Below are 10603 nucleotides of genomic sequence, written 5' to 3'. Positions count from 1 at the left end.
TAACTTTTGCCATGACAAAAACAAAGTAAATGAACACAAATTACAAGGTAAAAGAAAGAGGTAAAAATGATAAAAGGGGCAAAAGATATGAACTGACAAAATATGTATATAGACAGATATAAAATACCACATGCATATACATAAGTGGTAATATAAAAGAGTCACCTCCACTTATGATGCTCATAATGAAACCAAGCGCAAATTAAAACTACTTTAAGATACCAGGTCTCATCTCTCATCTGAGAAAGCATTAAAAACTTGATGATATGTTCTTGTGACATGGCTATAAAGAAATCAACACTTCCATTCATTACTGGTGGGAACACAGATGTGAACAACCCCAATGGAGGGAATTTGTCTAACAAAACCAAGTATGTATTTACCGTTCTTCCAGGAATCCCACTTCTAGAAATTTACCTTGAAGATATATCTTCAAATATATATACAAAAACAGATACGCCCATGTTTATTCATGGCAGCATTAATTGCAATATTCTTTCAGTTAATTTGCAATAATGTAAAATATTGAAAACATGCCCAAACATAGGAGATTGGTGAAATAAGCGATAGCACACCCACACAGTGTAGTACTGTGCAGCCATAAGAATGAGGAAGCTATGAACTAGTGTAAGTGATTTCCGGGATATGTTTTAAGGTATAAAAATGCAAAAAATTAATTATAGTATGCCACCTTTTATGTAGGAAGGACAAGGAATAAAAAAAAATAGACATGTAGCTGCTTATTTTTTGCAAAAAGAAAACATAGAAAGGAAATTCCAGAACTAATGAAATTGATTACCTGTGGAGTGATGGGTGGGATGGCAAGGAAGCGATGAAGGGTGGGAATAGACTGGAAAGATGGGTGAAATGTAAATCTTACCTGAGTATGCCTTTCTGTGTAGTTTTGACTTTTGAACTGTTAATCTATAACATTCTCAACAACAACACAAGTAATAAAAATCATTAAGGATGGAGAGAAAAACCTAAAACGTGATACAAACAAAAGCTGATGACTCTACAGTATATTTCAAATGAATAATGCAGATACTCCTCGACTTTCAATGGGGTTATATCTGAAGTTGAAACGATCCTAAGTCAAAAATGCATTTCATATACCTAACCTACCCAACATCATAGCTTAGCCCAGCCTACCTTAAACGTGCTCAAAACACTTCCGATAGCCTACAGTTGGGCAAAGTCATCTAACACAGGAACACACGGTAGAGTATCAGTCGTGATCACATAGCTGACTGGGAGCTGCGACTCGCTGCCACTGCCCAGCATCACAAGAGAAAATAATACCACATGTTGCTAGCCCGAGAAAAGATCAAAATTCAGAGTGCAATTTCTACTGAACGCTTATTGCTTTCGCACCATCGTAAAGTCAAAATTGTAAATCAAACCGTCGTAAATCAGGGACCATCTGTGTAACCACACAGAAGGGGGGCAGGGGCAATAACTAGCCCAAGTAAATTTTGGACCTAGTATTTTGACTAAAGAATAAAAAAAACCATAAACAGAGAACCCTAGAGAGTAGGCTAGAGGTTTTCTGTTGGTTGTTTAATTTGTTTTGCTTGCTTAGCAATTCTGCAGTGACTTTTGGCGTGTTCTGTAGTTCATAAAATAGTAAAAATGGTGCAGATAATGGGAGCCAGATCTCCACAGTCAGGGAGGAGTTACAAATATGGAAGGAGGAGAGATGAGACAGACCTGTGGTTGTATCAGAATTGGAGAAATCAGCATGAGCCATATTACACATCAGGGACCATCATGAATACTTCCCTCTGTCCCTGTAGCACAGAAGCAGCTGTAGATGATACATAAGCAAGTGAACACTTATGCATTCCAATAAAAGTTTGTTTATGAGCACTGACATTTGAATTTTATGTAATTATCATGTGTCATGAAACATTATTATTTTAAAATTTTTCAACCATTTAAAAATGTAAAAACATCTGAACAACATAAACTAATGAACAAAAGTAGATCCAGAGACAGAAGCACCAAACAGACCATCAAACCTCAGAGGGATGGCAGGGGCGGGAAGTGGGGTTAGAGAGCAACCAAAAGGCATGTATGCATGCATATAAGCATAACCAGTGGACACAACAGGGCGTGAGGGCCTGTCTCTCATCGATGTTTCTGACTCTCTGTCTCTCTCCATTCCTCTCTATGAAAAATCAATAAAATATATTTTTTAAAAAAAGAATTAATGTAAAATAAAAATGTAAAGATGTAGAAGCCATTCTTGGTTTTCAGATTGGACAGACGAGGCAGTGGGCCAGACAGGCTTTGCCTAAGGGCCATCCTGTACCAACCCATCTAGACAAAGAAGTAGTGGTAGGTGATGGTTAGGTAGATAGATAGATAGATCACAAGCAAGTGTGATAAAATGTTTACTGGGGGAACCTGGGTGAAGGACTAAGGAGTCCTTTGTACTCTTACAACTTTTTGAGAATTTTGAAAATATTTTTTAAAGATCCCTATACTTTTCATGGCTACTGCTAAGAAGGAAAAACATTAATCAAATCATTAGCCTAACAAGTGAATGCCTTGCTTTTCATAACAGTCACACAACAACCCCACCGACAGTTTTTCCCATGTCCATGGAGCATGAGCAGTTGCTTCTGCCATTGGGTGGAGTTTCTAATTTGTCTCTGGGGGTATCATCATAGGACAACATTATTTTTCTCCTGTGCATCCTTGCTCTCCATCATTGTGAGTAATGAGGTCATTGGGCTGATAATTTGTGTGTGACCTTGTAATTTTCTATAATGTAGGAATTTTTGCTCTACTATAATTAAATGGACTAAATAAAAGGTGCTTATCAGAAAATGCCCCGTTAGCTTGGAAGTCTGTGACAAATCCTTTTTGATGCCCTTAATGTGTTATTATGAAATTCAATTACACAGCTTGCTCACCTTGCTTATTTCACTAGCCATAATCTAGTAACAGCTGAGGTGTGCAGTTACTTAAAGTATCTTAAAATATTCCAAATAGGAAATGGATAATTTTTACATTAAGGTACTTTTATACAAAAAGAGTAAATGGCTTGCAAGGAAAATCTCTACTGTATAGACTTGTAATCATTCTACCATTGTTTATTGGTTTAATGTCAACAGAATCCAATTCTTATCTTGGTTTATCATTATAGATAAAGTCACACTATGATCTTCCTTGATAATGAGAATGGTGGTGATAATAGCTGAAATTTATTGAGTGCAACTCTGTACCCAGAGCCATGCTAAATGTTTCTCATCCATTTTTTAATTCAATCCTAACAACAAAAAAGCCGAGGTATTCTTATCTCCTTTTTATAGATGAGGCTTATGATGTTAAGTAATTTGGCCAAACTCTTACGTTAGGAAAGATGGAGCCGGGATCGGCCTGGAGAACCACTGCTCTTAGTTATGGTTGGGACTAACCCCCATTATAGATAACGGCTAAAGGAAGTACAGGGAAAAAGTTGTTTAGTCATGATGACATGCTCCTGTTGAGAAGAATAAGGTAAACCACAGGGTACTATATCAACACGAGAAATAGAATTCATGCTGTGAAATCCTTCACATTCCTCTGCTTGCTTCCTTCTCTAAAGAAGTGCAGGAACAAGTTTCGAGCTAAGAAGGGGTGAAGTAGAGTGCACAATGACTCACATCTTCTGCATGTCACCCCTCGCATCACACCCACCCAGGTGTCTACTAGAGGGAACAGGGGACTGGAAAAGAATGGAGGAGGAAGGAAAATCAAGCGATTGGGAAATGAGGTTGGAGGCAGAGGGAGAGGGGATGTAGGAGGTGCTCTGGAGTGGTTTTGTCCCCATGCCTAATGGGGAAACTGAAGTAGTGAGTCACTCCAGGGCCCGGCTCCCTCCCTCTCCTTTCCTTCACTCCCTGCTGCTGAAGAGCTCCAAATTAATGCAGACTGACTCCCACCACTGTGGCTGGTGCACGATTGCTCCAAGACTACCTTCTGCTTTGAGTCACCATGTAGAGTGTTGTCATTCATGGCGTGTGACATGTGGCTTTGTTGGGCTTTCTTAACCCTGAGGTTATAAGGAGCTTTCTTTGCTGCATTTTTTCTGAGTTGTTGAAATAATGTTCTTATGTGAGAGAAACCGTGTTTAATAATAGTTTATTTAATAATAAACTTTTGAGAAGAATGCCCTCTTTATGTAGTTGATGTATTTATTGAACAACTACAGACAATACCTAATTCATGATGGTTCGACTTAATAATTTTCTGGCTTTACAGTGATATGAAAGCAATAGCATAATAAATTACCTGAGATACTCAACACTTTACTATAAAACAGGCTTTGTGTTAGGTGATTTTGCCCTAGTGTAGGCTAATCTAAGTGTTCTGAGCATGTGTAAGGTAGGCTGGGCTAAGCCATGATATCCGGTAGGTTAGGTCTATCAAATGCATTTTCAACCTACAATATTTTCACCTTATGATGGTTTATCAGGATGTAACCCCATGGTAAGTCAAGGAGCTCTGTAGTTAGTTAAGTGATTGACTCTACATTAACCAGTTTACAAAACTAAATATTAACTTTTGAACATCTTGTCTTTCTGAAATACGAACGAGGAAGATCCAGGGAATTGAAAATCCAGGGAAGGGTAAAAACTGCATATGATATTACAGGTGTGTGTGTTCACTGACTCTTCCTTTCTTTTTAGGGACTGGTTAAACATGCTGAGCCCACCCATCATTCCTCCCAGTCGGCAGCCAGCAGAGCAGAATCAGGATTCTTCTGGAAGTTTGACTGCTCAAGGTGGGAATATGAAAAATGCTTTGCATAAAAAAATAAAAATAATTAACTATAAATAGAGAAAATTGATCACTTTGAGATGCCACTTTTTTTTATTAAATGCTGTATGCTTAGACTCCCTCACCCAAAATCAGTTAGTTACCTGTGCCTCGTTTCATACAATGATGGGTTCGTTACAACTAAAAAGAACAAAGAGAAATTGTCCTTGTTCTTCTAAAGGTTACTCCAGGACAAAATATGGTTTAAGGAGGAAGAGCATGACTTTGGTGTCAAACTGCCCTTAATCTGAATTCCAGCTCTACCAATTCCCGCTGTGACCTTTACGATTTTGGTTACTGCATTTGTAAAGTCAGACTAATAACAGATAGTGCCCACCTGAAAGTTTTCACGAAGATCAAATGAGGTAGATTACACATGATCACTTAGAACAGTCTGCCACATCCTATTATTGTAAAGCAGACTCATTCCAGTATCATTGAAATTCATGTTTTTTGTTGTTAAGATATAGTGGGGGTTGGAGGTTATTTTGGGGTGTGTTTTATTTTTTTTAATTTAAAAAAAAATGTCAATTATATTGACATAAAGCAAATGTTAGGAATGAAAATTCACCTGGGGTTCCCTTTGTTGGAGAGAGCTGTAAAGATGAACTATTAGTTTCTGGCTGTGAGTAGGGAACATGGTTGTCAGCAGTGTAGAGAGGAGGAACAGAAAAGAATGTTTGGTGGAAACGGAGGGCTTGAGGTGGGGGGGTCGGGGATCTCAAGTTCGTAATAGGAGTGACAACTTCAGAGCAGGACTCCCTGAGACAGTTTTCTGAGTTGGATTTTGAAGATTGAAGCTCTGTATCTGAGGCTAAAAAAAAATTTGAACCAATATAAATTGCTCCAACAAAGGTGCCAGTGTTTGGGGGGTGTTTTTTCTTAGTTGCCTCAGGGAGAAAGTGGAACATCCATTTTTCTTCAGATATGAATAATTCGGAGTGAAAGCTCATACATCTGGGTTGTACATTTGGGTCGCCCCAGGGATAGAGATGTCTTTGTGATTTACTATCTGAAATAGATTATGCCCCTCAAATTGAGAATCTTTTTAGAAGCATACATTTATAATTACTTATGACAGAAAACTAGAATCTTGGCTGTCAGAGGAGACCTTGCTGTGAGGGAACAAATAATGTGTTGTGTTAGGTGTCCTAAATAAGACACAGGAACGGAGACCATGGACCTTGAGCAGAGGCACCCACGAGGTGTGTTACGAGAAGCAGGTGAAAGGATGTTGTCAAGTCCCCATTGCAAAGGGAGGTTTTGACAGCAGGAGCTCAATTACGTTGAAGGTAAACAGAACTTTCATGAGGACAAATGAACAAGTTAAACTTAGAGAATTATAAACATGTTCTGGTTAAAGTTAACCAGATCTGCCACCCCTTCTGCATATCACCCTAGATTTTTGTCAGCAGTCCCTTTCCCCTTTTCTGATATGTTAGGGTGGTTTGTAGCTAATTAAAACCATCAAAAACCAGTGTCTCTTATTTGGTTTATCTTTACATGTTATTGGCTTAGTTTGAAACAACTAAGTACAGTTCAGACTTACCAATCAGTGGTTCTCAACCTTCTGGCCCTTTAAATACAGTTACTCATGTTGTGACCCAACCATAAAATTATTTTCGTTGCTACTTCATAACTGTAATGTTGCTACTGTTATGTATCGTAATGTAAATATCTGATATGCAGGATGGTCTTAGGCGACCCCTGTGAAAGGGTCGTTCGACTGCCAAAGGGGTCTCGACCCACAGGTTGAGAACCGCTGCAATATATCGAGATAGTACTTTTATCTATTCTTATAAAGAATGTGCTTGTCAAGGAAAAATAATGGGGTCAGTTATCCAGTTTATATCATCAGAAGGAGAAGGGAGGCACGGCTGTGGGCAGCCTGGGACTCTTTCTGGGTTTCTGTTCCATGATACCATTAATTTAGCACTTACTATGTGCCAAATATGTGCTCAGTTGTTACTTTTAGCCCTCATAGCAACACCATGAGGAAGGTACTGTATATGTGTGTGTGTGTGTGTGTGGTTTTTTTTACAGCTAAGGAAACCGAGGCACAGTTTCTGAATAACCTGCCCAAGGTCACAGTCATTAGCAGAGCTGGGATGTGAATCCAAGCAGCTTGGTCCCAAAGCCCAATCATTGTTTTTATTCTCTTTTTTAAGTTTTGAACCAAGTAAATACATTACTTACTGTAAAATATGCACAAAACCAAGAAGTGAAAGATTGTTCTTCTATTGATAATTGCTAATCAATAGGAAAAGCAAATTAAAATATTTCAAGGGCTCAGTAGCTTAGTTCTTCAAGGAAAATAAAAAACAACAGCAGACTTCTGGTCGCCTGTTTCAGCCCTGGACCTGCCTCCGCCTCACCCCAGGCTTGTCAGAAATGACAGGTGGCCACACTCTCCCCATGGGAGTGGCTAAGGGGTGAGGTGACTGCTGACCATTTCTAGGGCAAGGTCAAGGGAATGAGGGGAAGAATGGAGGACAAGACCCCTGGACTTGGACCGCCAGGCCTGGTGTTTGCTGGCAGCCCACCTTCCTAAGTGCCCTTCTGGGCCATCTTATCTGAGGCAGTCCATCGCTCTCACTTTGCTGTGTACACTTTCTTCACAGCCTTTTTACAGTTTGTAACTTGTTTCCTGTTTGTTGACTTTTTCCCCTAAGTAGCCTCTGAAATTTCAAGAGCAGAGACTTTGTCAGTTTTGCTCACTCCTGGATCCCTAGCACCCTATGCTCTTTCTGGTGTATGTCAGATATTCTGGATTTTCACTAGAAGGAATACAGGAAGGGAGAAAGGGAGGAAAAGAGGGAGAGAAGTGTTTAACTGGTCATTTCTTATCATAGCCTTGGAAAACAAAGTAGGCTAATGCATTGAAATCTGACTTTCCGTTTTCTCCCTACTTCTGATTTCTCAGTATATTGAGTATATTTCTAAAATTCAACAATGAGAGCATTAAATTTAGAGCCATTAAAGCAGTTATAGGCTACATTATGTAATGGCTCTTAGACTTTAGTTATAAGCAGTGAAAAACCTTCCTTTCAAATGAAATTTTATGTGGAATCCCAATATATGAGATAAAAGCAGAAGTGCTTTGGCTAAAGGGGAAGTTAGGGTTTCAGAACCCTGCCCTGGGGCTCTGATGAACCAGTGAAAAGCACTGATATAGCCCCAGCCCCTACGGCTCCGTGGATAGAGCGTCAGCCAATGGACTGAAGGGTCCCAGGTTCGATTCTGGTCAAGGGCACATGCAGGCTCAGTCCCCAGTAGGGGGCGTGCAGAAGGCAGCCAGTCAGTGATTCTCTCTTCATTGATGTCTCTGTCTCTCCCTCTCCCTTCCTCTCTGAAATCAATAAAAAAATATATTTAAAAAACAAAACACAGATGTAGCCCATCCCCCTCAATTTGACCTTGCCTAAGGTCAAATGTCAGAGCGCAAGCAAGGATTAAGACCCCAGCTTCCTCCACATCAGTGCCTTTCTGCAGAACCATGGCACTGGGAAGTGAAGTCGTTCTGAAGGCTGGGTTCACAGGGAACAGGGGTCTCCCATCTTCTGACTTGTAGGGTAAAAACACTAATGACTAAGGTTTATTTCATCTGCCTGTGACCCAGGCCCACATGTGCACTTTAATCCTCATGTTAGCCTACTAGGTGTAGGTAGGTACCAGTATTGGCCCATACACATGGACACTGGGACTTAGAGCAAGGAAGGGCTCAGAGATGGAGAGGCTGAGATGCACCGTGCAGCTGGAGGCATAACTGCATTTACTAGTAACAGCAGGGGAAGTTGGCCTGACCAAGAGAGAACTCTGGAGAACTTGCCCCTGGCTCCACAACAGTGAGTGCACCCATTACCTGGCCTTTGAGTCCCTACTTCATTCAGTGCAAGTTTGTCAAGCCACAGCCTCTCTGGACCAGAATGTCTCAACGTATAAAAGCACCTTAAGGTGAACAGCCTGGCTTCCAGCGAGCCGGCAGCCCCAGGAGCAGCCTGTGCTCTGGCCATTCAGCGGATGGAGGAGTGGATGGCTCTTCCCAGCACCTCCTGGGCCACAGTGTGCTTGCAAATATCAGTTGCCGTGGGCAAGGTGCCCTGACACTTACTAAAAATGTGTTTTTCTGAAGCTCCTCTGAAATGTAACAATGGAAAGGTAAGATTTCAGAACTCACTCAAGAAAACGACCAAACTGACCTTTTGAAAGTGAACCGGACTTTGCTTGAAATATAGTTGTCTATTTGTATTTGACATTTGTTTCTTTACAGATGTGACCCTTAAATTATTCATACTCACCAGCTCCAAAGTAGAATAAAAATGGCCTCTGTCTTCAGGCTTGCAGCCTCTCTTGCAGTTGACACAGATCTTGACCAAGAAAGGCATTCAGAAGGACTCTTGGAGTTGCCAGTCTCATAAAAATAACATTTTTGTACCTTTTGCTTAGCAAAACCACATGGGATATTCCTTTGTGAATACTTATTAATTCCACATGAGATATAAACAGGCAACAGATGCTTATTTTATAGATGTAATATCTAAATTCCTAGTAAGGAACTTAGAGAAATCTCATGGCTCCTCACAGCCAGCAGAGAGGGGAATCTGGCTGCCCACTTGGGCTCTGATGGAGGACTACTTTCACACTTGCCTAGTATTGAGTCCCATGTCGTGCCGCACGATTATTTCACACTTACCAAGTGCTGAGTCTACAGCAGTCTTCTAAAATCCGCTGTATTCGTTACCTCACCAGACATTCTGTTTCATCAAACAACTATGCACCCTCAGTGGCACCGAGGATACAGTAAACAACCCATAAATATTTGATGAGTGGTCGAGTGAGTCTTCTTCCCTGGAAACAGGATGAGGATTTGGTCTACTCTGGATTGTCCTTATATCTTGAAGATTTATTTAAGATGTAAAGGAGACCTTCTCCCAGAAAAATCAGTACTGATAATTAATAGTAATAACAGCTCGGCCGGCGTGGCTGTGGTTGAGCATCGACCTTTGAACCAGGAGGTCACAGTTCAATTCCTGGTAAGAGCACATGTCCGGGTTGCAGGGTAAATCCCTAGTAGGAGGCAATCAATCAATGATTCTCTCTCGTCATTAATGTTTCTCTCCCTCCCTCTCCTTCCTCTCTGAAATCAATAAAAGTGTATTTATTTTTAAAAAGTAATAATAGAAGTCAGCCTTAGTAAAGCCCCCGCCATAGGCCGGCACTGGGTAGAGTTTTCCTGTGTATTTCCTCACAACCACTGGTCCTAGCACTCCCAGGCATGGGGCTCTGTCAAGTCCCCACCTCACAGGTGAGGTTAAGGTCACAGCCTGGGTCAGACCCACTGAATGTGGAGCCAGACGCTGACCAGGCCAGTCTGTACCCTGAGCCCCTGCACTGTGATAGGACCACAGAGTTCCCACTGAGGTCAATGAGCATTGTACGGCTGAAATGGCTGCTGCAATTTCTTTCTTTTTTTCTTTATTGATTAAGGTATCACATATGTGTCCTTATCCCCCTTTTGCCCCACCCCCTCCACTCCTATTCATGCCCTCACCCCACTGCAATTTCTTTTAATTTAGGAAGTTCTTTTTCTTGAAGCTTTCTGGGTTTAAATATATATATATATATACTAGAGGCCCGGTGCACAAAACTTTGTCTTCCAGGTTAGGTAAAGAAGGCAATTTCTAAACCAAACTCAAACTCATATTAGAGATCTGGACTGAGTAATTTATTTCAGCCCAGCCAGTGTGGCTCAGTGATTGAGCATGACCTATGAGCCAGGAAGTCACAATTTGAT

At 40.8% G+C, this 10603-nt stretch overlaps 1 protein-coding gene across 1 annotated transcript in view; it reads left to right on the top strand.

Moving 5' to 3' along the window:
- The window catches only part of LOC102767578 (chromosome unknown open reading frame, human C3orf67), a 217528-nt gene that overhangs the window by 198410 nt on the left and 8515 nt on the right, over window positions 1-10603 (top strand). Inside the window, exon 16 of the mRNA XM_015558251.1 lies at window positions 4680-4774. Coding sequence (XP_015413737.1) covers window positions 4680-4774 — 95 coding nt within the window. The remainder of the gene's footprint in view (window positions 1-4679; window positions 4775-10603) is intronic.

This window comes from Myotis davidii, unplaced genomic scaffold, assembly GCF_000327345.1.
Source record: "Myotis davidii unplaced genomic scaffold, ASM32734v1 scaffold189, whole genome shotgun sequence".
Lineage (NCBI taxonomy): Eukaryota > Metazoa > Chordata > Mammalia > Chiroptera > Vespertilionidae > Myotis > Myotis davidii.
The sequence above is the reverse complement of the archived record's forward strand: the minus strand, read 5'-3'. Positions and strand labels throughout refer to the sequence as shown.